At 37.7% G+C, this 26,630-nt stretch overlaps 1 protein-coding gene across 6 annotated transcripts in view; it reads left to right on the forward strand.

Annotated features, from left to right (window-relative positions):
• Positions 1–26,403, forward strand: part of dctn1b (dynactin 1b) — a 32,024-nt gene extending 5,621 nt beyond the window's left edge. For 2 of the 6 annotated variants that reach the window (XM_084390686.1, XM_084390682.1), the window contains exons 2-31: positions 4,959–5,210; positions 5,310–5,388; positions 5,469–5,500; positions 6,845–6,865; positions 11,491–11,508; positions 13,099–13,119; positions 13,206–13,379; positions 15,195–15,392; positions 15,494–15,698; positions 16,205–16,283; positions 16,375–16,534; positions 17,392–17,496; positions 17,601–17,792; positions 17,894–18,007; positions 18,242–18,394; positions 19,165–19,325; positions 19,490–19,658; positions 20,013–20,081; positions 20,158–20,370; positions 20,461–20,622; positions 21,422–21,553; positions 21,635–21,760; positions 21,856–21,998; positions 22,116–22,285; positions 22,379–22,390; positions 23,753–23,865; positions 23,972–24,158; positions 24,242–24,315; positions 24,395–24,484; positions 24,567–24,848. In XM_084390686.1, the coding sequence (XP_084246812.1) occupies positions 4,983–5,210; positions 5,310–5,388; positions 5,469–5,500; positions 6,845–6,865; positions 11,491–11,508; positions 13,099–13,119; positions 13,206–13,379; positions 15,195–15,392; positions 15,494–15,698; positions 16,205–16,283; positions 16,375–16,534; positions 17,392–17,496; positions 17,601–17,792; positions 17,894–18,007; positions 18,242–18,394; positions 19,165–19,325; positions 19,490–19,658; positions 20,013–20,081; positions 20,158–20,370; positions 20,461–20,622; positions 21,422–21,553; positions 21,635–21,760; positions 21,856–21,998; positions 22,116–22,285; positions 22,379–22,390; positions 23,753–23,865; positions 23,972–24,158; positions 24,242–24,315; positions 24,395–24,484; positions 24,567–24,704 (3,738 nt within the window). In that variant the 5' untranslated portion in view covers positions 4,959–4,982 and the 3' untranslated portion in view covers positions 24,705–24,848. Of the gene's footprint in view, positions 1–4,958; positions 5,211–5,309; positions 5,389–5,468; positions 5,501–6,844; positions 6,866–11,490; positions 11,509–13,098; positions 13,120–13,205; positions 13,380–15,194; positions 15,393–15,493; positions 15,699–16,204; positions 16,284–16,374; positions 16,535–17,391; positions 17,497–17,600; positions 17,793–17,893; positions 18,008–18,241; positions 18,395–19,164; positions 19,326–19,489; positions 19,659–20,012; positions 20,082–20,157; positions 20,371–20,460; positions 20,623–21,421; positions 21,554–21,634; positions 21,761–21,855; positions 21,999–22,115; positions 22,286–22,378; positions 22,391–23,752; positions 23,866–23,971; positions 24,159–24,241; positions 24,316–24,394; positions 24,485–24,566 lie in introns of all 6 variants that reach the window. The other 4 variants (XM_084390683.1, XM_084390684.1, XM_084390685.1 and 1 more) reach the window with 4 other exon arrangements.
• The last annotated feature ends 227 nt before the right edge of the window (positions 26,404–26,630 follow it).

The following is a 26,630-nucleotide window of genomic DNA, read 5'->3' on the forward strand; positions in this document are numbered from 1 at the left end:
CACCCTCAAAAACCTACTAATTGTATTAAAGTAGAATTAGTATGTGCTGTGCAGTGATGAGCAGGTGTACAGTATATATTTGCTCTCAATGTGGACATGCAGGTGTTTTAGCATGTGTCAGACAAGAGCATGCGTGGGCTCAGTCAGTGTTCTGGAATTTGTAAGGCTCAGCTTTTAGCTAAAATGCATTTGCTTGTGTACAAAATGCTATGCAATCAATTGCAGTGTGTTTGTTTTAATGTATGAGGCAGTTTTTACTGCAGGCCAATAATGGAGCAGTGCAATTTTTGGCACATTTGCTGAGTAACACAGCAACAACATAAAAAAGACTTTATCTTTGACTAAAAGCATTTTGTCAGATCATATTTAATTAGATTATTTTAACTTGATTCCAGCCCAAATCCTAATATTAAAACTGAACCAAAGCCTTCACTGTAGCTCAACTTCATTCTCTCAAAGCTGACATGGTTAAATGTAGTAATAACTTCCGGTCTAGATCTCCAGATATAAATCTTATGCCATTTTCCTGTATAAAACATTAGACAGCACTATGAACATTAAACCCCAGTTTAAATGGATTGTTAGGGAATAGTAATGCATCCCCACAAAGATAGTAAAACCTGAAATCATTTACATTATGGGGAGCAGCCAGCGAACACATTAATACATTTACCAGACATGTCTTAATTACAACCTAAAAATGCAAAAAGGTTTTGCGTGAGTAATGGTTTAGGTTTAAGGTTAGAAGATAGAAAATCTCATTAGTTCAGTAGAGGTCAATAAGTCCCCACCATGATAGAAAGGCAAATGTGCGTGTTTATTTATTGAACTTATTCTCTGACAACTTGTTGTGGATTATTAGAGGTTATATAATAGAAGAGGTTAGTTACTCAAATATAGGCCTATATTTAATATTTACACACTTTCACATTTTAATAAATACATGTGGAGAAAGAATTGATGGACAACATAACTGATTCAGAAACAGAAAATGACACTTATCTTAAACACAAGCTCCACTGCTTAAGCTTCATAAGGAATTTAAAATTCAAATTCTTTGGCTTTTACTTAAAGCTTTTTTTTTAACAAGCTTCACAAGATCTATTCCAAAAATTACATTCCTTAACCCATAGTTTTCAACCCTTACTGATACAGTTAGTGACTTATTTCTGCTGAGTCACAAGTCAGTTTTCCGTAACTCCTGTCCTGTGCCCACAATGTATTATTCAGCTTAATCTTTCAACATTAGTCAGCAACGTCATTATATTAAATCTGTCTGTGTAATGAATGAATATGTCACCTTGCAGTGAGCTGCTGCCAGTCTTTGCACAGGTCTGAATTTTCAAGTGGCGAAGAGGTCACATCTATCATTTGTGTTCTCTTTCTATTGTTACATTGTAACCTAATGTCCCCACCTCTTTAGAGTTTACAATTAGAGTCAGCAAGAATAATAAAACACTGCAAATATTGTGCCTTAGCTTGTTTCCTTTATGTGTCTGGTGCTTATTTTTAGTTTCTGAAATAAAACTAATTTTGGACCCCAGCCTCTCTGTGATTAGAGGGAGTTGAAATGACTTAATAGAAGTGAAATGGAGCAGGTCTCTCAGGATCAGCTGGTGTTTGTGTGTGTGTGTGTGTGTGTGTGTGTGTGTGTGTGCACTGTGACTGCAGGTAACAGTGCTTCTGCTTCATCTGGAGTCTTCTGCAGTAAAGATAAAGGCTGCGTCACAAACTTTTTTTCAGCCATGAGCTCGGGTCTGAGTGCTCCTAAATAACCACCAATTGTCCTCTCAGACATGCAATCTGGAGGGCATGAGAGACTAGTTCAGATACCTAATGAGGAGTCTGCAAATGGACTCAACTCCCCCAGATCATCTATTCACTTGAATCTGATTGGCTGAGCTGCCATTTTACAAATCTGATTGGCTGGAGGAGTGCCAATATATGTTCCAACAGCACTGTGACTTTTCACTGTGTGTGTCACTCCACTTGTCTGTGTTTGTGCATTCCAGAATCCAGACGGACTGTCGAGTTTTAGTGATGGGGATTTTTTTTTTGACTGCATGCTACATTGTTACGCCTGTAATTCATTTGTTCATTCAAACGATTAATTAAAAAATGCTGATTCATTCTAGAACGAAACAAATAAATTGCCTTTATTAGTCACTGAATGATTAATTCAACTCATTTGTTTTAAAAAAACACAATATCAAACAGGATCTGCTGTGACTTCGTTTGGAACTATTTTCATTGGCACAGCAAAACCAGTCAAAGAAACTGACAGTGTTGTGTATTAAAGGTAGGGTATAGGCAATGTCTTACATCAACACTTTTTGTTATACTGGTTGAAACTCTTTTCACATCCTGATAGCAATCAATAATAGAATTGGTCTAAATATAATTATTTTTTACATATATCTTCTATGGAAGTCTCAGGACCAAAAATGTTTTTCCAATCATTGCATTCGGTCCAAACGCAGTGATAGGATGTCCTGTCTGCCTGTCAGCCTATGTATTTCCATACCTCTGCACACACTGCTCTCGCAGACATCACACGTCATCGGTGTGTTCTATGAGGCTGTGCAGAGTTATAGACAGACAGTCACAGAGCGCCGTAAACAAACAGCTGCATTTTACAGTTCCTCCTGAACCAAAACAACAAGCTTATGCTGCTTTCACGCCATGTTGTCATAATTACCGTAATTAAGAGATGGCAACCCGTGACTCTCTACCCAGAGCTGTTCACGCCCTCAGACTTGTGTTTCTATGGCAACACTATCAATGCCGAAATTAATCTACAGCAGTCAGGTGGTACAAGTCAGTGGTGTGGTCTTTAGCCTCCTTTTTCGAGCGTCCACTTCCTACACCGGAGACCCCGGTTTGAATCCCGCTCGAAGCGAGTTGAGTAGGCCCGGTTACACGTTGAAACATGAGGTAATTTAACGCTGTCTCTCTTGACGCTTTGCAGACTCTGCTGTGTGCGCCGTTCATGTGTTTTAAACGAGGCGTGGCTTTGGAGACGCTCTAAAGGGAGGGTGGGATCTTATGCTTTCAAACTAAGCTATACAGCTTGTTACTCCTAGCCTCTCCAAAGCTGCCTACCCTACTTTTAAATGTACATTTCTCAACATGAACTTCTTGTTTATTGATCTGTTGTATAAAAGCAGTATCACACAGTCATGTTGCTTCCTACTCTAATAACTTCTCAGAAATGTCCCAGCCATCGTTCCTAGTTTGTGACGTTAAGTAACAGAATTAGTAATGGACGCTTGGATAGGGTGACCAAACGTCCTGTTTTCCCAGGGCATGTCCTGTTTTCACGTCCTGTCCTGGCTGTCCTGGCTGTTTTTTATAAAGTGATGAAAATGTCCTGGTTTTCATTATTTTTCATTGGGCCAGTAAGCGTGTACTTTAAATACATGCTTGCCTTTGCACACAAAACATATGAAACTGGCTTCGGCTTCGCCCCGTCTTGTTATAATCAGTGCGTTCCTCAATCTGCAGCGGCAAGCAGAGAGCACATCAGAATACTGAGGCCTGTGTGTGTGTGTGTGTGTGTTCCTCATTGGTCTGTCACTGCTCGTCAGTGTCAGAATATTTGAAATGACCAATAAAATCAAAGTAGGCGGACTTTACGTTCACAGAATTTTAGCAGCATGACTCGACGCTTCAGTTTACTGTCAAGTGCGAGATAACATGTAAGTAGCTAACAGCGTAAAAAAAAAAGCCCAAATGTAAATTCACAGATGATTTACAGAGAAAATTCCCGTGTTTTCGTTTCGGTCGGGATCCGTGTGAAGCAGAATGCATGAACTGCAAAGCTAAACTTAAAAAAAAATAGTATTCTATTGTTGCAGGCCAAACATTGAATGGAAAGGATGTATTACTTTATGTATTAAAGTACAATAACATAGTTGCAAGGTTGTGAATGCATTTGTCAAGTATTGTTTGATGCACTCAACCCCAACCACGCCCCCACCCCTTAACCCCGCCTCCCCAAACCACACCCCCACCCATCAACCACGCCCCCGTCCTGTTTTCTGAAAACTAAAATATGGTCACCCTACGCTTGGATACATCTTATCAACGGCCACCCTTTGGTATGCTTTAATATTACTTTAATATCAAACCAAGTGACAAAAATATCAAACAAAGTTATAGTTTCAAATAAATAAATAAATGATGTTAGAGATGTTCTCAGAACTAATGCCCTTTTCCCTAGCCATTTTTGCACTGATTTTTAACTGGCTGGTCTCAAAGGGGATTTTTAGTGGATGTACAGTATGAAGTCAGTTCTCCTCAAGTTCACACATGTGTCCTGGCAGAGTGAACATGATCCACTAACGTTTGACAACCAGAAAGAGTCCAAATTCTTTTAAAACCTAAAAAACTTCCTTTAAAAATCCCATAGGTTTAATATATTGGATCTAATGCAATGGCATTCAGACATTTTAAGTGTGACTAAAGTGTTCAAATATTAGGTAACACTTTATTTCAGTAGTCCACTTTAGACATTCTACTAGCTATAAGTAACTTTGTAACTATATGTCAACTAGCGGTCATTAGAGTATTAGTCGACTGTCTGCTTAATATCTGCTAACACTTTATTTTGATGCTCCGCCAACAGACATTCAACTGACTATAAGTGACTTTGTGAGTATGTCAACTTATTCTTCTAACCCTAACCCTAACCTAACAGTCTACTATTACTCTACTGAGAGTTAGTTGACATGAAGTTGCAAATGAATGAGGGTTAGTTGACATGTAGCTGCAAAGTTACTTATAGTTTGCAAAGCATAATGTCTATAGGGGTCTATCAAAATAAAGTGTAACCAAATATTTTAGGGGCACTGTAAGCAAGAACATCTGGTCAGTTCTGGTCATCTGGTCTACCATTTTCTTTGATTTAATCAAAAGCTCTTTTTGTCATTCAAGTTTTTTTTCTCTCTCATCCTCAGACCACCAGCAGCGGCAGCAGCAGAATGAGTTCAGATGGAGGCGGGCGGCCTGTCAAGGTGGGCTCTCTAGTTGAGGTCATCGGTAAAGGTCATCGAGGTACCGTGGCATATATTGGAAACACCCTCTTTGCCTCTGGAAAATGGGTGGGAGTCATTCTAGAGGAACCTAAAGGGAAGAATGATGGGACTGTGCAGGGCAAACGATATTTCACCTGTCAGGAGAACCATGGTATATTTGTACGCCAATCACAGGTACTCCCACACATGCTTGCTGCGTATAAACACTAACGGGTGTGACGGGTGAAAACATGTGCAGTAAATGTTCTTGGAAACTGCTGTGACCTCTTGCAGATTCAGTTAGTTGAAGATTTGGCTGACACAACATCTCCTGACACGCCAGAAGCTGCCACCTCTAAAATGCTGAAACGAGGTAGGAAATCAGTTTCATGCACATCTGGGGGGTTTTTTACCATGAAATTGTAATCATCTCATTTTATCTTTTCTTCTCAGAGATAATTGAAGGTCCAAGGTCAAACAAAGTGGTGAGTGAGGAAAGGGATCTAAACATATGTTCATATATTGTTTCTCATACAAACTCCAGTGGTCTTTTGCACAGGTGTTTAGTCTTGCTTAGCCAGACTTTTACAGTTTATTCTGGCCAAGAACTGCCCAATCAGACAGAAAAGGACTGTCTGACTCATCTCAAAAAGCCAACAATTATAGTCTGACTTTTTAAATGCCAGGCGAGTAATCTGAAATTGTTGATACCACAATAATAGTCTGGTCTGTCACTGGCTCTACCAAAAAGAAATCAGCAGAAATTTGTGTAGTTACCTCTGATGACCTTGAAAGTTGCATATAGTGCCAACCAATCAGATTAGAGCTCACCATTTCAAGTACTGTAGCTCTTGCCATGTTTATGTGTAATATACATTAGATGGTCTGTGAATAGCCTGTGGTGTGTCATCGTCTGAGGCGGACTGCTTTACGTTAAAAGCAGTACGAATGACCTGTTCTCTCCAGCAGAGGGGGATATAGTAACACTCTCTGGCCACGAACTATTGCTCATCCTGTATCTGTGTCTGTAAAAGTGAACCATGTTTCTGAGTCCCTTCTTATTTTCATGGGCCACGGCTAACATTAACTTAACAAGCATGTCTTTGCACTTTGTGATTCTTCCCAGTCCCAACCAAAAAATACACAAACACATATATAGTCCTTCTCTTTATCTCGTCTCTTGTTAAAAAGAAGTGTGCTTAATTCTACTGAATGTAGTGCATTTCACATCTTACTATGACATACTACAACACAAGTGTAGTACTTGATTTTATTTGAACTGTGTTATTCGATATTACATTTAAAATGAATATATTTTAAATGTAACAAACTGCAACTTGAACAAATATATTTAAATACATGACATACAAGTTTCAATAGAAATTACATTAAATTAAATTTATTTTACCATGTTTGTCACTACATTCAGCAGTACACTTTAATCATATTTCATAGATAGAATAAAATAAATACTACATTTTCATTTAATTGTGAATAACATGCAATCAAGTATTTGGAAACATTACATTCAGTTCATACTTAAGCATATTATATATCTTTTTTTTTTTTTTAAATATGCTAAATACTTATTTTTCACAAAGGGTCCTAAACCTGCCCTCACTAATACAAACATGCATGAATGCAACCTGTCTGTTTTTTTTTTCATAGACTTTTTATAAGGTTTCTGTCTAAGATACAAAAAGATTATTGCACTGTTTAAGTGGAAATCTTGGTGTGTTTGTATGTGAGAGACATTCATGCTCATTACAAACACACTGACTGATCAAACTTTAATCTGTCACCTCTTCCTCCTCCATCTGAGTGTGCAGAGAGGAACCAAACCAAAAAAGGTGCTGCATGTTTCTCTAACCTCTGTTTCAGCAATGATAATACAGCTCTGCAGTGTTTGTGTGTGTGTATGTGTGTGTGTGTGTGTGTGTATGTGTGATGCGTGTTTGTTACTACATTGTTTATATTCATTTTATGTACATTTATTCATGTGTGCAAGTGCTTTGCTAGCTGGATGGCAGTGTTATTTGGCAAATGGATGCTTTTAAATGGATTATATGAATAAGCATGCTGAGTACAATGTGTTTATGTGTGTGAGACAGACCTAGTGACCATGTCAGTGAACAAATTTAACTTGCTTTTGGTGTGTTAGTGCAGATATTCACAATTACTTTGTCACTGAGATTGCACATTTCTTAAAAGTCATTTTAAAAATGAGTTGTGTCAGTGTGAATTTAAATAATATGCATTATTTTCTACATACTTAAAGTTTTCAATGCACATTTATTTCTTAATGTGAAATCTACATGTATCATAAAAGACCTCTACATAAATTTAACCACATACATATTTATTTTGGTTCATCCTCATTTAAACACATTTCAAAATAAATATGAACAGCAGTATTTTCTATCGATATACTATCATTAAAAAATAGTCTAAGATCTCATTGAAAGTCTGAGATTCAAAATGTAGTTTACACCTAGAAATAAACAGAAATTTTGAGGATTTTGAATAATTTAAAGCAAACTATAGTTATACAGCTGCAGGTTTTATTTTACTATGCAAATAAAATGCATAAAAAACATAAAGCACACATGAAAAGGCATACATTTACTACAACATAATAATTTGTTCTTTCTCATTTTTGCATGTATTCAGAATTTCTTTGTATGGCCAGAAATGATGTCCGCACAATTTGGCATGTTTCATTGGGTTATTATCATAAATTAAACAATTGACTCAAGCACAACTACACAATATGCTTACAAAATTTAAAAAATAAAAATAAATTGAATAAAAGGGGAATATTTAAATTGGTTTAGGCTGTATATCACCTCTGGCCACTACTGTATTTCTACATCACCACGAAATTATAAAATATAATTTTTTACTGTATTTTTTACTGTCATTTTTTAAGGATTGTGTTCTTTGTAGAAGAATCATTTTGGGTTCCCCAAAGAAATTCAGCAAACAGTTCTTGAAATAACCATTTTTAGTGTGAAGAACAATTTTATAATCTAAAGAACCTTTTTCCACTAAAAATCATTTTTTAAGAGCGTATGATATAAACTATGTTTGTTGAAAGACCGAGAGATTGATTCCCCCTGAGCCAAACCTTGTACGGCATCCTGGCTTGGCATTAGCTGTCTTGTCATTAGGCCACCAATGAAACATTGAACTTGAAAGCCCTGTGTGCGCATCCCTGCGTTTTCTTCTAAATGTCAGTGTTTGAGGGTAATGATATTTAGGAGGATATCTGGTTCAGGCTGTCAGGATTGTTTGGAGCTCTTGCTATGAGGACATTAATAGAGAAAAGGGCCTGTACTTAACTGGCTTATAACCTTCACTTCTTTAACATTAGAAAACAGTGGTAACATCAATGAATACAGCATGACTTATGTAATAGAAACAAAGCTTGTTCAATATGGGGTTTATTTGTTTATTTTCTTAAAGCTAAACCACAGTGTTAACCTTTAGTGATTTTCTTTACCAATTTTACAGCACCCACCAAAGTTACTTGATCTTGAGGATAGTCAGTGATAGTGAAATGGTCATTTTGGTGGAATTATAAATGATTAAAGAAGTGTTTTGAAACCCCATCCAAAAGCAAACAACAGTGGAGAAGTTGGCATCACCAGTTGTATTAAATTGTGTTAACATTATATATAAAATTATTATATCATATTATGATATCATTATATTTAAAAAATATCATATTTAATATATAGCCTAGTAGTTATGTTAAATTATAAATCGGTACAAAATTTTATATATACAAGAATATCTTGAGTACGGTGAATAAACATATGATCTAAGTAGACGGGTTCTGTGATGTATTCAAAATTTTGCAACAATTACTTTATTACTGGAAATCTGGAATGTTGTTAAGTGTTTTTAGTTTTAGTACTAACTTACAACTAGTAAGTATCATGTAAGTAGAGATGCAGGCCTTGGATATGGCACGACAAATGAATGGAATGGGATGCAGAGAGGAAACAGTGAAAGGCCTATTATTCACTTTTGTTCATCCCCCTCTCTGCTTTCTACTACACATCACTTTTCTCTCTTGCAGAGCTGTAATGTGATACATCAATCTGTCTCCATCCTTCTCTACTCTGTTCTTTAATGGATCTGTGCTCTAACAAACCACAGTAATGCATTTTTAAACATACAGAAACACATTTCAAATCGTTTTATATTGAATTAGGGGTAACACTTTGGTAACATTTTACAATAAGGCTTAATTTTTTAACAGTTAACTATATTAGTTAACATGAACTAACAATGAACAATACTTTTACAGCATTTATTAAACTTAGTAAAATGTGAACAAATAGAACTTTGGATTTTAAAAATGTATTAGTAAATGTAGAAATTGCCATTAACTAAGAATAAAATAAATGTAGAAGTATTTTTCAATAGTTCATGTTACGTAACCAAGACCTCAGCTGACTTTTTTCTTTTTCTGGCTAACCAAACTCAAGCCAGAAAGAAAAGATGCCTTTTGTTTCTATTTGTTGGCCAGACAAATGCCAGAGCTCAGCCTAATTCTGTTTTACACAAGACACTAATTCTGTTTGACACCAGAATCAAGCCAGAAGTGCAGAATGTAAGCCAGATTTGGCACAGACTCTGTTGCTATCTGTGTACCTCGTTACCTGTAGTTAACTGTTTGGTGGCTGGGTACCTGTAGCTAACTAATGGATACCTGTATTTAACTAATGGGAGGCTGGGTACCTGTAGAAAACTAATGGTTACCTGTAGTTTACTAATGGGTGGTTTGGTACCTGTAGTTAACTAATGATTACCTGTAGTTTACTAATGGGTAGCTGGGTACCTGTAGTTAACTAATGGGTACATGTAGTAGTTAACTAATGGGTGGTTGGGTACCTGTAGTAAACTAATGGTTACCTGTAGTTTACTAATGGGTAGCTGGGTACCTGTAGTTAACTAATGGGTACATGTAGTAGTTAACTAATGGGTGGTTGGGTACCTGTAGTAAACTAATGGTTACCTGTAGTTTACTAATGGGTAGCTGGGTACCTGTAGTTAACTAATGGGTACATGTAGTAGTTAACTAATGGGTGGTTGGGTACCTGTAGTTAACTAATGGGTACATGTAGTAGTTAACTAATGGGTGGTTGGGTACCTGTAGTTAACTAATGGATGGCTAGGTACCTGTAGTTAACTAATGGGTGGCTGGGTACCTGTAGTTAACTAATGGGTACCTGTGTAGTAGTTAACTAGTGGATGGCTAGGTACCTGTAGTTAACTAATGGGTGGCTAGGTACCTGTAGTTCACTAATGGGTACCTGTAGTTAACTAATGGAGGCTGGGTACCTGTAGTTAACTAATGGGTACCTGTAGTAGTTAACTAATGGGTGGCTGGGTACCTGTAGTTAACTAATGGATGGCTAGGTACCTGTAGTTAACTAATGGGTGGCTGGGTACCTGTAGTTAACTAATGGGTACCTGTGTAGTAGTTAACTAATGGATGGCTAGGTACCTGTAGTTAACTAATGGGTGGCTAGGTACCTGTAGTTCACTAATGAGTACCTGTAGTTAACTAATGGAGGCTGGGTACCTGTAGTTAACTAATGGGTACCTGTAGTTAACTAATGGAGGCTGGGTACCTGTAGTTAACTAATAGAACCTTATTGTAGAGTGTTACTGAATTAGGATTAGACAGTGTTTTTGGGTGTACATAACTGTTGAACTTGTGTAGATATATCATCAATTTAAACCGTTAGTTGGTAAAACAGGTAGAGTAAAACATGGTCTGCCTGCACTTATACTCAGACATGTTCCTGCCGCTACACTGGCCTGAAGAGCCCATAGAGATACTAATGGAGTGTTGCTAGGATACAGGCTAGACTCCCATCAGCCCCTTCCTTTCTCCCTCTTTACCCTTTTGTTACAGGCTCTCTCTCTCTCTCTCTCTCTCTCTGTCTGTCTGGAGGGAGGGGTGTATGTGTAGTGATGTAATGTACTTGCTAAGCAGCCGTTGGCACAGCAGAGCGGCACTGAGAGCTTATGAGTGGAAAGAGCAGGAGAGCGAGAGATGGATGCAGACAGAGAGAGACGGCTACTGTTTAGCAGAACCTCAAGGACAGCATTATAATCAGTGCTTAGTGCTTAGAAAAGGGCTCGGTTCTGTTCTTGTTGGAGAAAAAGGATTAAAATTGCTGCAGTGCAAGAGAGGAGAGTCATTTCAGCTGCAGCAGAGACAACCTGCAACACCGTCGCTGTGTGTGTGTGTGTGTGTGTGTGTGTGTTTGTGTGTCTAGCACTTGCCTACTGCTGTATGAGTGTTTGTGGCTTTGCTGTGGGCTTGGCCTGCTCTCATCTCGATCTGCTGCTAATGTGACTCAATCCTTTTTCCTGCTCTTTTTTCTGCACCTGGTGTGTGTGTGTGCACCTGTTTGTGTCTTTTTTCTCTTCAATCGCCAATATGATGAGACAGGCACCTACGACTCGTAAGGTACAGATTGTTTACTACTTCTGTGGCATGCAAAACTCTCAGTGGTTTATTGCCTTACTAGGGTGTTTGTGATTCTGGAGACAATTTTCCTTTTGTTTTTCTCTGATCGTTGGAATGTTAGCGCAGGTTCTTATTCTCAGCATTGTATCCACTGCTAAAAAGTTCATTTTAATTCATTTGTTTGATTAGTACATTTTGTTCTCTTAATAGACAAGCATAACTAAAAAGATCTGATGATATACAGTGGCCACTAAAAGTACTATTTAACTTGAAAATGTATTGCATTTTAAAACAAAATAACAAAACATGTGGTAAAACTTCCTAAAAAGAAGTTTGTTCTGGTTTCAGTATAAACAATATATATTGTATATAAATTATTCTAGTTAGTGGATCATATTCATAGTTGAAGTGATTTTCATCTTTAAGTGATTTTTCTTTTATAGAGAAGTTATGCTCAAAACAATTTGGTGTAGAATTTTTTTTTTTCTAACTCAGAAATTTCTAGTAAATTTCACAAACAATTACAAAGAAATGGCAAGGAACCCATTGACTTCAAAAAATAGTTTTTCTTAAGTGTGATTCTAATCTTAAGTGTGACGTTTGGGGCAACTGTTTATACATTACAGTTTAGGGATCAGTTTGGGGTCAGTAAGATGTTTGTTTTTTTAAAGAAATTAATACTTTTTTCAAAGATGCATTGAATTGATCAAATTTGACAGTCGACATTTATAATGTTACAAATTAATTCTATTTCAAATATATCTTTTTATTAATCAAAGAATCCTAAAAAAAAGTATCAGTTTCCACAAAAATATTAAGCAGCACAACTGATAATAAAAATAAATGTTTCTTCAGCATCAAATCAGCATATTAAAATGATTTCTGAAGGATCATGTGACACTGAGTAAGGATGCTGAAAATTCAGCTTTGCCATGGATAAATAATTTTTTTTAAATATATTAAAAATAGTAAACATGTATTTTAAATTGTAATAATACTTCATAATATTATTATTTTCACTTTGTTTTTGATCAAATAAATGCAGCCTTGGTGAGCAACATTTAAACATCTTAATGACCCCAAATATTTGTACGGTAGTGTAAACTTTTGTAACTGGCATATAGATTTAGAATATTTCACTATTATGTGTATGTACAACAGGTTTGTCTGAGTTGTAACTATCAGATGATCTGTATAACAATACAAACATGTGCTGACCATCTGTGTGTGTGCATGCTTGTATGTAAACGAGTGTACTTGTTTGACCCAGTTGGTGCCAGGCACTCTGCTTTGTGGGCAGACAGACAGCTTCATAGAGTGGGTTAGTGTTTGACTCTTTATGTGCTAAAAGAGTATTTTAGATGTTAGGAACACGAGACAGACAGCAGAGCTTGTCAACATGTGATGAGATAAACGTGTGAAGGTTACTGAGGCTCACACAGACACTTTTGGAATTCTTGTTTAATGCATGTGCCTTACTAATCTTTACTATATGTGTGTTTTCTCCTGTTTTTTCTTTGATTCTCCTTTCTTCATCTTTCTACTAACCCGTGGTGGTTATAAATCTGTGTTCGTTTGTCCTCTCCTCAGACCACGGCCAGAAGGCCCAAGGTGAGCTCAGTCCTGCAGGTCACATGCATAATTTTAGAGTTATTGTTAGAAGTTGAGCGTCAGTGATCTCTGCGTCTCTCTTTCAGCAAACGCGGGCTGGTGTGGGTGTGAAGGTGGGCTCTGGATCAGCGTCTGCTGGAGAGATGAGCAGCAGTGAACCCAGCACACCTGCCCAAACACCACTGGCTGCTCCAGTTATACCTTCACCTGTGGGAAAACTGCCCTCTCCTGGTGCTCCTCCCTTCCCGGGCCCCAGCAAGGTCAGATGCTTTTAGTCACACATGGTTATAGACACAAATTAACCACTGGTTTTTGTTCTTTTTTTACTAGAATTTGCCAATGTGTTGCCAACTTGCCATGTATTCACTTTTGCATTATTTGCAATGTGAAAATGTCTGTAAAGGTTTTCAGTTGTCAAGGTCACAGATGTTGTGAAAGATGTGTCACTCAAAGGCTACTGATCGGTTGTCACGCGTTACTGCAATGAAGAGCACGACGCAGGAGAATATGACAAAAACACTGATAGTCTTTAATCCAATAATCCAAAACAAGAATACTCAGGAGAAATAGTAACAATGCAAAACATAACGGATAATGAACAGAGAGAAATCAAGGCTTAAATACTCAGGGATGTAATCAACTGAACAGAAACAGGTGCATGAAACTAATTAACAACTAAGGAACACAGGCAGGCGAAACAGGGACAGAAGGGTTTAAAGGGATACTCCACCTCTGGAAAGATGAATGTGTATTTAAAATGGGTCATTTATGTAGTAGAAATGTGAAATTATTTTGGAATTTGGAGCCTTTCTAGACTGAGAAAAGCCAGAAAATTTATTTTTGGCTTATGTGGATGAAAGACAACAACTCCCAGAATGCACTTGCTTCGCTGCTCTACGAGGCCACTCCCAAGCCACTCCTACCGGTAAGAGCGCGCAGTTAAACAACAAGACTAGGCTACTAGTGAGTCTCCGTGACGAGTCTGCCCGGGATTTCGAGATCGCCCAAAATATCCGGGATTCGGCTTTTGCGTTCTACAGTCGCCATTCATTATGTTTACTGTGGCGAGCAGGACGAGGCTGAGGGGCGTGAGAGAACGACGCGAGGCCGGTGGCGTGATTACTGATGAGCAACGGAGGAGCGGGAATTTTCTTAGCAATGTTAAAAAGCACATCAACCGATCACTTGTTTAGCGTTCATGTAAACTTTACATTCAGATTCACCAATCGGAATGAATTCAGTTAGATTGAAACAGAAGGTGTGCATGTAAACAATGAATGGCGACTGCAGAAAGCAAAAGCTGAATCCCGGACATTTTGGACGATCTCGACGGCCGGACATGTCCGGGAAAAAGAGGATGGTAACCCCTACTACTCAGCTTTCTCCACAGAATAAGAGACTGACACTATGTGTACATTCTGTGAGTGAGATCCCACCCTCTATGGGCGGGTTGAAAACATGCAGGACAGCCCCTACTACTGGCTATAGTCTTTAGCCTGTAGCCAAAAAATCCTCAGATGACGCAAAATGACGATTTTTGCGTCACCTGAGGATTTTTTCCAGACAAAAAATACAGAAATCTCTTGTCTCAGGGGGACATGAGGGAGGAAAGCACGGTAATTCGAAAACACTACGGGTTTTCTACTGATACAAAGCTTAATGCTAAATCCTGAAGTATCCCTTTCATTTTCACTGTGTTCTGTCCCTGTTTTGCCTGCCTGTGAGACGTGATGTGGGAGAAACACCAAATGAGGGGAAAATAATTGTAAAACAAAATATGAAATACTTTTATTGTGTAATTTCCAATCAAGCTGTAATTTTACCATTATAAAAAGTTGGCTATGAAATTTTCCAAATGCTATTAAACATATTTTGAGATGTGATGGAAATGAATGAATTCTCCTGTGATGTATCACGTATGTACTGTATGTACAAATCAAATATACTAGTTACTAGAGTGAAAAAAGTGTGTTTATTTTCTAAAAGTCCACAGGGCCAAAAGTGCCAGTAGTTGAAGAAACACCTAAATCTTTTAGAAGGTTCTTAACTATTGAACAACAAAATCCTGCTTGCAGGAAGAGGAGTCACTGCGTGCCCAGGTGAAGGATCTGGAGGAGAAGTTGGAGACACTGAAGATGAAGAGGATGGAGGACAAGATAAAGCTGAAGGAGCTTGAGAAGCACAAGATTCAGCTGGAGCAGCTGCAGGAGTGGAAGAGTAAGATGCAGGAACAACAAAACGAATTGCAGAAACAACTCAAAGAGGCCAAGAAGGTATCGACTATATTTTTACTACACATTAATAGTCCAGAATACTGTATATATCGTGATAAGTATCATTGTGTGGATAATGAAGCTAACTCATATTAATGTAGGAAGCTAAGGAAGCTCTTGAAGCTAAAGAGCACTACATGGAAGAGATGGCAGATACAGCAGATGCCATTGAGATGGCCACCCTGGATAAGGAAATGGCTGAAGAACGGGCCGAATCACTGCAACTGGAGGCTGACGCTCTAAAAGAGAGAGTGGATGAGCTGACCATGGACTTGGAGATACTCAAACATGAGATTGAGGAAAAAGGTACAAATACATTCTCTTATGCCCACCAAGGCTGCATTTATTTGATTTAAAATACAGTAAAAACTGTTATATTGTGAAATATTATTACAATTTAAAATAACTGTTTATCATCTTAATATAAACCAAAAGTGCAATATTATTATAATATAGTATAGTATTAAAGTGCAATTTATTCCTGTGATCCAGAGTTGAATTTTCAGCATCATTACTCCAGTCTTCAGTGTCACATGATCCTTAAGAAATCCTTCTAATATGCTGATTTGGTGCTTTAAGAAACATTTTTGAAAACAAAATGGTGCGGTTTCATATTTTTATACATATGAAATATAATGAAAATGAATTTTTCAGAATTCTTTGATGAATAGAAATTTCAAAAGAACAGCATCTATTTGGAATTGAAATCTTATAAATAATAAATGTCTGTACTTTCTGTATTGATCAATTTAATGAACCCTTGCTAAAATAAAAAAGTAAATCACCACACATATTAATCTATGAAAATTCAGGTTCGGATGGAGCAGCGTCTAGTTACCATGTAAAGCAGTTAGAGGAGCAGAATGCTCGACTGAAGGAGGCTTTGGTGAGGTGAGTCTGTGTTCAGTCCCATTGTTCAATGATGTTGTTTGATTTGATGTTGCTCTGTGAAGATTATAATATCAATTGCTCTGTGCATTAGGATGCGTGACTTGTCAGCATCAGAGAAACAAGAGTATGGAAAGCAACAGAAACAAATGGAGAAGAAAAATTTTGAGCTGGATACACTTAGATGCCAGAAAGAAAAACAACAGGAGGAAATGAAGATGGCAGAGAAAACTATCGATGAGCTCAAAGAGCAAGTGAGTTGTGCCAGTACTAAAACTACGAGATGTAGTGACATGTAGGCTTTTTATATCTCTGTGTTCTTCAAAACTTTTGTAACTTTGGACACTCAACTTTGCTATATGTATGGTACTAAATTAATATCATATTCATATACCAAGGTACCATTTCCAAAAATGAATGGCAATACCATAAGGTACTCCAAGTTTAACCGTTCCTACTTGGGCCTACTCTGAGTGGGATTCGAACTGTTGTGCTAGCGCGCCTCTTGAGGCCAGGGGATTGAGGTTTACACGCACAGCTCTTACTGGCCTGTATTACTCTCACTCCCCTAAACCTCACTCCCATCTGGGTCACGGCACCAAATTAAACCAGTCTTATTTGACCGTCTTCGAGTGGGATTCGAACTGTGGTCTCCGGCGTGAGAGGTGGCCGCGCTAACAAGGAAGCTAAAGGCTAAAGGTTGCTAGCGTGCCTCTTGAGCCCAGGGGAGTGAGGTTCATACGCACACCTCTTACTTCAAATACTATGGTATATGTCCAAAAATTATATTTTATGTACCGTGGTACTGAATGAATATCATATTAATGTACCATGGTACCATATCCAATAAGATGTGGTAATATCATATGGTACTTCAAGCGATTTCAAAGAATACTATGGTACATGTTTTTTCCATTGCATGTTCAAAGGAAAATAATTAAAAGTAATTATTATTATTTAATTATTATTGAAATGTAATATATTTATATTTAATCTAAAAAATTATGTAAAGTTATTGTCAGCATAATACCATGGTACATTTTTGGTGCTTTTCCTTATTGTGGGTGTATGGTAATAGTCACTATAATATGTATGTGCTCGTGTGTGTCAGGTGGATGCTGCTCTCGGGGCAGAGGAGATGGTGGAGATGTTGACGGAGCGTAATCTGGACCTGGAGGAGAAAGTACGGGAGCTCAAAGAAACTGTCGCAGATCTGGTGAGTGATCGAAGAGAGTGCGATGTACAGGATTTTGAGGATGTGATGTGTATGTGGTTCAGTTGAGTATATTGAGCAGTATTTGTGTGTATGTGCTGATGTAGGAAGCCATAAATGAGATGAATGACGAGCTGCAGGAGAACGCCAGAGAGACGGAGCTGGAGTTGAGAGAGCAGTTGGATCTGGGTGGTGCCAGCGTCAGGGAGGCGGAGAAGCGCGTGGAAGCGGCACAAGAAACAGTGGCAGACTACCAGCAGACCATCCAGAAATACAGAGAGCTCACTGCACACCTACAGGTTCTGCTGTACTTCACAACATACAAACCACACCACATTAATGCTGATTAAAATACCCACCTTAACGTATATCACATAATTTGTGTGTGTGTGTGGAGCAGGAGGTGAACCGGGAGCTGATGAGCCAACAGGAAGCCAACGCTGAGCAGCAGCAACAGCCTGCGGAGATCTTCGATTTCAAGATTAAATTTGCTGAAACCAAAGCCTATGCCAAGGTCAATCCAGAGAACACGTCTTTCTAACACCGCTATTCAGAATCCAATTCACAAATTAATGAATTAGTCAAACTGATTGGTGAATCAGAATGAGTTGAACACAGAAGTCATTGGTTTGAATTATGAACTGAATTGTCAGATGATTCATTTCTTCACTGAACTGCAGATTGTGTCAAACTCAAAAATGAGCCATGCGTCTCTCATATGAAAATGCATGTCTGTTTGTAATTCTAGACCATAGAAATGGAGCTGCGTAAAATGGAGGTCACTCAGGCTAACAGACAGGTGTCACTGTTGATTTCCTTCATGCCTGACTCCTTCCTGAAACACGGAGGAGACCATGACTGCATCCTGGCTCTACTGCTCATCCCACGACTCATCTGCAAGGTGAATGTTCTGAAGTGTGTGTGTTTTACATTCCAGGGAGTGTACACAGCATTTGTAAATGACTAATGTGTGTCATATCAATAGCTTTTACTATTTTCATAACATGTTATTGCATTGCTGTTGGCGATTAGTAGAGGGGAGTAAGGGGTCAATGGTTTGGCTGGTTAGCTTAGATGTCATAACTACACCATTCTGCTGTCAAAACATGTATATAATTTTCCCTGTTTTCATGTTTATGGGTGAGTGACTCAAATGTTAACACCAAGGCTTAACCCAGGCCTTTTCAGACTTTTAGATGCCATTGACTCCCAAATATGATCACCTTTGTGTGAGGAACCCCATCCTAAAATTTAAAAGACATAGTTTCTTGCATAAAAACTCAATTTATACTGTGAAAAAGTATTACTATAAATGTCTAAAATATTATTTGTAGTTACATTATTAAATTTTTTGGTACTCATTATAATACTGTACTGTTATTTATTAAATGATTTAAAAATATATATATTTATGTAATACAATTTATGTATGACTCATTAACTTACTGTATTTTAATCATTTTGTATTAGTTTGTTTGTTTTAATCAATTTTTTTATTTTTTTTTATTTTAATCTTATTGTTTTTATTTATTTATTGTTTATTTATTTACTGAAAAAATATGGCTTAACTTGTTTTCAGCATGTGCACTAACCACTAAGCTACAGTTCCCATCCAAGATTCCTTTTTGCGAGTTTTGGTTGAATGCGTTTGTGTGTGTGTATATGTTGCAGGCAGAGCTGATCAGTAAGCAGGCTCAGGAGAAGTTTGAGTTGACTGAGACGTGCTCTCAGAGGGCCGGGATGAGAGGAGCCGCCGGAGAGCGGCTGAGCTTTGCTGCTGGACTCATCTATTCTCTCACACTGCTACAGGCAGCACTGCACAAATATGAACAGTAGGTCTACCTGATCTTGCACTTTCTGAAGCGTTAACATCCTCAAGACCACATGCAATATGTCAATAAGTGCCATTATTTCCTGTTGAAGCAGGAAGTTAGGGTAGAGCACCTCAAAAGGCTTGTTGTTTTTTAAAATGTCTCCCTCTATCTCTCTCATGCAGTGCTCTGAGTCAGTGCAGTGTGGACGTGTACAAGCGTGTGGGTTCTCTGTACTCTGAGATGAGCGTCCATGAGCGTTCCCTGGATTTCCTCATAGACCTCTTGTACAAAGACCTGCTGGATGAAACTGTCAATGTGGAACCTCTAACCAAAGCTATTAAATACTATCAGGTATCATAGCATAATGTCATTTTTTAACACGTGAGTAACACATACACACATTTATATATATATATACTATATATATATATGTGTGTATGTGTTTGTTTGTGTGATTATGTGTGTGTGTGTGTTAATGTAAATATACAGTATGTTACTGACCCCAAACTGTTATGTTATGTTATGTGTTGATTCTCATTCCCAACTGAAGCATATCATGATAGCAGCAAAGCATCTCAAATGCTACATTTACAAACCTAAACCTGAAGCCTAAACTTAGCTAAGACACTACTATTGTTCGCCTGGTGTTTTCTTCAGAAAGTGCAAGTCAAATGATCTATTGACATATATTTATTTTTATTGCAGCACCTTTACAGTATTCATCTCGCTGAACAGTCTGAGGACTGTACTGTGCAGCTAGCAGACCACATCAAAGTAAGAACATCACTTAAAGACACAAACGTCGGTTCTGTTGCACACATCTATAACACATCTTCATGTGTGTCTGTAGTTTACCCAGAGTGCTCTGGACTGTATGGCAGTGGAGGTGGGGCGTCTGAGGGCCTTCATACAAACGGGACAGGACGAGGAAGGGTTTTGTGTGCTGCTGAAGGATCTGGACACTTCCTGTAGTGACATACGACAGTTCTGCAAGAAGATCCGCCGTCGTATGCCAGGCACAGATGCACCGGGCATCCCAGCTGCCCTCAGCTTCGGGCCACAGGTGCTCTTATTCATGTACTCGATATGTTAAATTCTAGACATATCTTGGATATCTCAGCCTTCCATTGATGGGGTTTATGTGTGTGTGTAGGTGTGTGAGACCCTGGCAGAGAGCAGAAGGCAGCTGGCCTGGGTGAATGCTGTGCTCCAGGAAGTGGCAGCAGCAGCCGCTCAGCTCATCGCCCCTCTCAGCGAACATGAGGGACTTCCAGCCCTCAAACTGGAAGACATGGCCTTTAAAGCAGCTGAACAGGTATGTTTGGGTGAAACATGGCTGGGTCACCACAAAATCGAAATAAAAAGAATAATAACATACACTACTGGGGTCAGTAAGATTTTTTTAAGAAGTCTCTTATGCTCACTAAGGCTGCATTATTTGGTCAAAAATACAATAAAAATGTTGTAAAATATTATTACGCTTTAGAATAGCTGTTTCGAATAAATATAATACATATTTTAAAATCTAATTTATTCTTAAGATGTAAAGCTGAATTTTCAGCAGTAATTAATCCAGTCTTCAGTGTCACTCAATCCTTCAGAAATCATTCTTATATGCTGACTTGCTGCTCAAGAAACATTTCTTATTATTATCAATGTTGACAACAGTTGCTGCTTAATATTTTTGAAGAAACTGATACTTTTTTTTCAGGATTCTTTGAAATCTTTCAAAACATAAATGTCTTTCCTGTGACATTTGATCAATTTAATGCATCCTTGCTGAATAAAAGTATTAATTTTTAAATATAATAATAAATAAATATATATATATATATATATATATATATATATATATGCTTAATATTTTATGCTAGATGCGATTAATCGAGTTGATTATACTAATTATATTATATTATATATTATTAATCAAATCTAACATAAAAGTTTGCAAATATATACACACACACATACACATACAGTATACAGTATATATATATATTTACAAACTTTTATGTTAGATGCTATTAATCGATTTGACAGCACTAAATATAATATAATATCATATAAATGACAATGTGGGGATGTAATTTAATCTCTTTGGATCTTTTTTTCAGATCTATGGGTCACAGGGCATAAACGCCCAAGAGTGTCTGCGGCAGTCATGCAGTGTTGTCATAGCAACCATGAACAAGATGGCTACCGCTATGCAGGAGGGAGAATATGACTCTGACAGACCACAGAATGGAGTGAGTCTGGGCCCTCTTTTAGTGTGTCCATCTGCCTGTATAACAACGGCTATGAATGTTTGTTGTGTATCTATTGTATAGATATCTCCTGTTGAAGTCCGAGGAGCGGCGCTAAGGGCAGAAATCACTGATGCTGAAGGACTCGGTCTTAAACTTGAGGACAGAGAAACTGTCATTAAAGAGCTTAAGAAATCCCTTAAAATAAAGGTAGAAACACTCACACTCAGACATACTATTATTTGCACAAGATAACAAAATATTAAAATGTGAAAATGCTGAGTGAAAACTGGTCTCGTTCATAGGGAGAGGAACTGAGTGAGGCCAGTGTGCGTCTCAGTTTGCTGGAGAAAAAGCTGGACAGTTCGTCTAAAGATGCGGATGAGCGAGTGGAAAAGATTCAGACGATCCTAGATGAGACGCATTCACTCTTGAAAAAGAAAGAGAAGTAAGAGATGATGGGGTTTCTTGCACATATTTAGGCTGTGGGTCTTAATGCCACAGGATAGTTATAGGGATACTATACTGTAAAAAAGGCAATTAATATGGGTATTATAATCCGTAGGGAGTTTGAGGAGACCATGGATGCTCTCCAGGCTGACATAGACCAACTAGAGGCAGAGAAAGCAGAGCTTAAGCAGAGAATCAACAGCCAATCAAAGATGACCATTGAAGGCCTGAGAGGAAGTCAAGCTTCTGGCATCGCCTCCATTGTGAATTGTGGCATCACTGCTGGTAAGATAAGGGAATCAAACTAGTTCAAATGTCTTTCTTAAGTCTTAATTTTAAACTGTCTAATATGTCTTCCATTGTTTGTATTCCTTGTAGAAGAACAAAAAGGTAAATTTGTTGTCAGTGTGACATTTTAAATATCTCTAGTTCTCCACTCATGGTCTCTCTGTGCACTGCATGTGTGCATGCAAGTTATCCTTGCTTATGTCACTAGATATAATATTTAGTTTGTGCTTTACAAATATTTAATCACGCTTCCCTTTCATAATTTGCATGTGCTGTAATTTAGGCTTACTTAGATGCACGTCTCTTGATCACTGTCCTTTATTGCACAGAATGCTTGATTCTGATTGGTCAATCGTGACATTCTGCTCAAAAAAAAAAAAAAAGCTAAACTGTTTGATTGACTGATTTCCCATACAACAGTTTAGTTTCCTTCCTTATAGCTTTCTGCATGGTATTCCATGTCTCGCATAAACCATGTGGTCTCTTTCTTCTCATCTAACATATTTAGTCAATGAAACATTATGACAAAAATAAACTTTTTAGGTAAAAAAAATTGGAGTTTATTTTTTGGGATAATGTGCATTATCACTTACATATGCTTTATAAGCCTATATCTAATATTTGAATTATAATATTTGAAATCTCAATTATTATGATCTCCATTTAGTGGACTATTGAATCCTGAATGGATTTTATAGAATCCACCTAGAAGATCCTCCCTTTGAGATGTCACTGTTTTATTATAATAGTTTAATAAACACTGGTAAGAAACTGTAACATTGTGTAATATAATTAACATTTTAAATAACTATTTATTATTTTAGAATATATTTTAAAATGATCCTTCTGAAATCATTCTATTGTGCTGATTTTGGTGCTCAATAAACATTACTTCTACATTTTTCTTCTACAAACATGGCTCTTCATACATTTTTTCAGGATGCTTCGATTAACAGAAAGTTCAAAGGAACAGCATTTATTTGAAATATAATCTTTTGTAACATTATAAATGTCTTTACTTTCACAATGTAATGAGTCCTTGCATGAATTTCTTTTTTTTTTTTTATCTCACTGACCCCAAACCTTTTAATGGTAGTCTATTTTTATATATATATATTTATATTAGAGAAATATATCAGTTGTCTCTGTCTTTGTTAAAGTGATAGTTCACCCAAAAATGAAATTTCTGTAATTATTTACACACCCTCAAGTTGATGAGTTTCTTTGTTCTGTTGAACACAAAAGAAGATATTTTGAAGAATGTTGATAACAAGACAGTTGACGGTAGCAATAGTATTTTTCCTACTATGGAAGTCGATGGCTACTGTCAACTGTCTTGTTACCAACATTCTTCAAAATATCTTCTTTTGTGTTCAACACAGGTTTATAACAAAATAAGGGTGAGTAAATGATGACAGAAGTTTCATTTTTTGGGTGAACTAACCCTTTAATGTAATTCAATAGGTGTGTGTGCAGCTGCAGGAGTGCAAGTGATGGATTCTCCACTGCTGACTCAGCAGATTGAAGCTCAGCGACTCAGCATAAAGCACTTGAAGAACGAGAACAACAGACTGAAGGTCTCTCCTACTTCCCCACAAGCACATTTCCCCAATGCAGGCACCAAGGATTTAGTCTCACTTTTGTTTTTGTGCGTGTGTGTGTGTGTGTGTGTGTGGGCTGCAGGCAGAAAAGATGCGTGCTCAGCTGGCGTCTCTCACTCCTCTGAACGTGCCAAAGCTGGGCTGGAGAGAGGGCTGCAGGCCGGAGGTGTTGTCTAGTGCCCTCTACCGAAAAACAGACCAACTACTAGACACTCTGCTCCAGATGAGTGCCAATGTAAAAGTGGTGGACATCACAGGGAAATCTCCAGGTCTGTCATAATTCGACTTAACAACACCGATTTCTGTTGTTTTTACATGAATTGTTCAAGCGCATATGTGTTTTGGTTAACAGTGAGTCCCAGTGCGCAGCTCCTAGAGCAAACTGCAAGACTGCAGTCGCTCAGTGACACCCTCGATAGGCTTAAGGTAAAACAAAAATGCTTCAAAACCATAGACATCATTTACATGTCTCTTGTATTTACTTTAGCAACCTATTTCTTTAAAGGATGAGGTTGCTGAACATGTAGTGACTCATAGGCCTGGTGCTCAAGTCTCGTCCGATTTTGCCACTTTTCCCTGCACTTCCTTTGTGAAGGTAAGACAGATGCATAAAATGACATTGATCCACATCGTTTGGGTCTGTATAAACCTCTCATTCTTTCTCTTTCCGCTCTCAGGCAAAGGAGGAGAAGAAAGGAGATGCTGTGTTAGTCGGCCGTGTGATGATGCCTTGCGCCCAAGGGCAGGAACAGGTGCATCGTCTGGTGCTTTCACAGACACAGTTACAGAGAGTTCATCGCCTTCTCCAGACTTAAAATGACCCGTCGCCTCTTTGCAAAAAACTAAACTTATTCAAAGTCCATCTTCAAAACCCCAAAATTTGAAACAACAGATATCCCAGCTAACAGGGAACATTCTCAGAACTTTGGTTAATGTTTTTGTCTGAAACGCTTTAGCTGGATGTTTGTCTAACGTTCTCTCAAAGTTATTAACAAGCGTTCTTCCAGTAACATTAATAGAATGTTCAAAGTTACCTGGTCTTTAATAATGTTCTCAAAATGTTAGCACAAAAACGTTTTTCAGATTTTTTCTGAAACGTTTTATTTGGACATTTGTATTATGTTTGTAAATGTTATTCTTGTTTCAGAACATTCAGAGAACATTTCATTTTTAATTACGTTCGCATAATGTTTGCAAAATTATAAAGCGGAAACATTCAGGAAGTTTTGAACATTCAGGGAATGATCAGAAATAGCGCTTTCATAACTTAATGGGAACGTTAGCAAAATGTTCTTAGAATATATTTTTCGTTAGCTGGGATTATGGAGAATGTATTTATGGCCACAAACCAGATTTGAAACATGAGACATGCTGAGGATGTTTTATTAACAAGGCATGAAATAGATGATTCAGCATGACCCCCGCATGAACCCTTCCCTGATCTGGATTTCCAATGACCCATGTTTACAAGTATTTAGCTAACAGGATTTCAATTTCAACCATGTATGTGTTTAATTAGTGGTGCTTTCCAAGTGATTAGACTTATGATTTTCAACGGACGGACGATAAAACGGGGAAAAATCCAATAAAATAGGGGTAGAGACCAGAGCCATGTGATTCGACCAGTAAACAACCACCAAATACCCTGGCAACCACCTAGCAATTGCATCGCAACACATTAAAAACCAATGAAAACCTTATAGCAACGCTCTGGCAACTACCTGAAGCAAGCACTGCTTACATTTTCGTGGCTTTGGAGACGCTCTGAAGGGAGGGTGGGATCTAATGCTTTCAAAACTAGCTTGCTATTGCTAGCCGCTATGAAATTGCCTACCCTACCTTTAATAATTAGGTGTTTCAGGTATAAAGGTGAGTATCAAACATTTGATTTTAATCATTTGATACATGTAATGTATTTAGAACATTCTGAATCGGGAGGCCAAAGATGGACAAATTCCCAATTTTAGGGCTCTATTTATTCAGCATAACTGTGCTAATGCAACTTAGAACCGGTACATTTTTCTCTTTAAAACACATCAGATGCAGTGATCGCCTGGCACAGCCCTCTTAATACTCAAAATAGTTATCCAGGTGTCAGAAAGACAGGAAAGAGAGTATGCTTTTCAAATAAATAATAAGTCACATATTTAACAGCTCTGTGTGCTCGACTGTGATGCCTGAATGTGCCATGCAAATGTGCTTCTGTAAAGAAAATACAATTGTTCTTTTAAGTGAATGTTCAGATTTAGTGCCAAGCAAGGGCGAGATAAAAACATCAGGTGAATGAAGCTGTGGGCTCAAATAAAAAGAGGACATTAGACAACAATATTTATTAACTGTTGTATATTTGCTCCAAGAGCTTGTCAGTATTCAAGTGGTCTTAAATTAGCAATGGTTTGCTTTGTTACTATTAATTTATTAACCTATTAACTGTACAAAATGCATACTGTTGCTTACAGTATTGTTGAATGTGTTGGCATCTTGTGAATTAATTTAAATAAATTATTATGCCATTAATTGCATATTGTTTGGCTTTATCTTTTAATAAAAATGTTGCCTCATTAGTATAGCATTAGTCCTGTTCATCTGAAGGGTTCGCTTCATCAGAATTATCCACACACACACATTGGATCTGGCACAGGTTTTATGCCGGATGCCCCTCCTGACACATCAGAGCTTGCATAGGTAAAACTAATGTGACTACATGGGACATACAGTATTTGCATTGACTAACCAGCAAT

This window comes from Rutilus rutilus (genome assembly GCF_951802725.1).
Source record: "Rutilus rutilus genome assembly, chromosome: 20".
NCBI lineage: Eukaryota > Metazoa > Chordata > Actinopteri > Cypriniformes > Leuciscidae > Rutilus > Rutilus rutilus.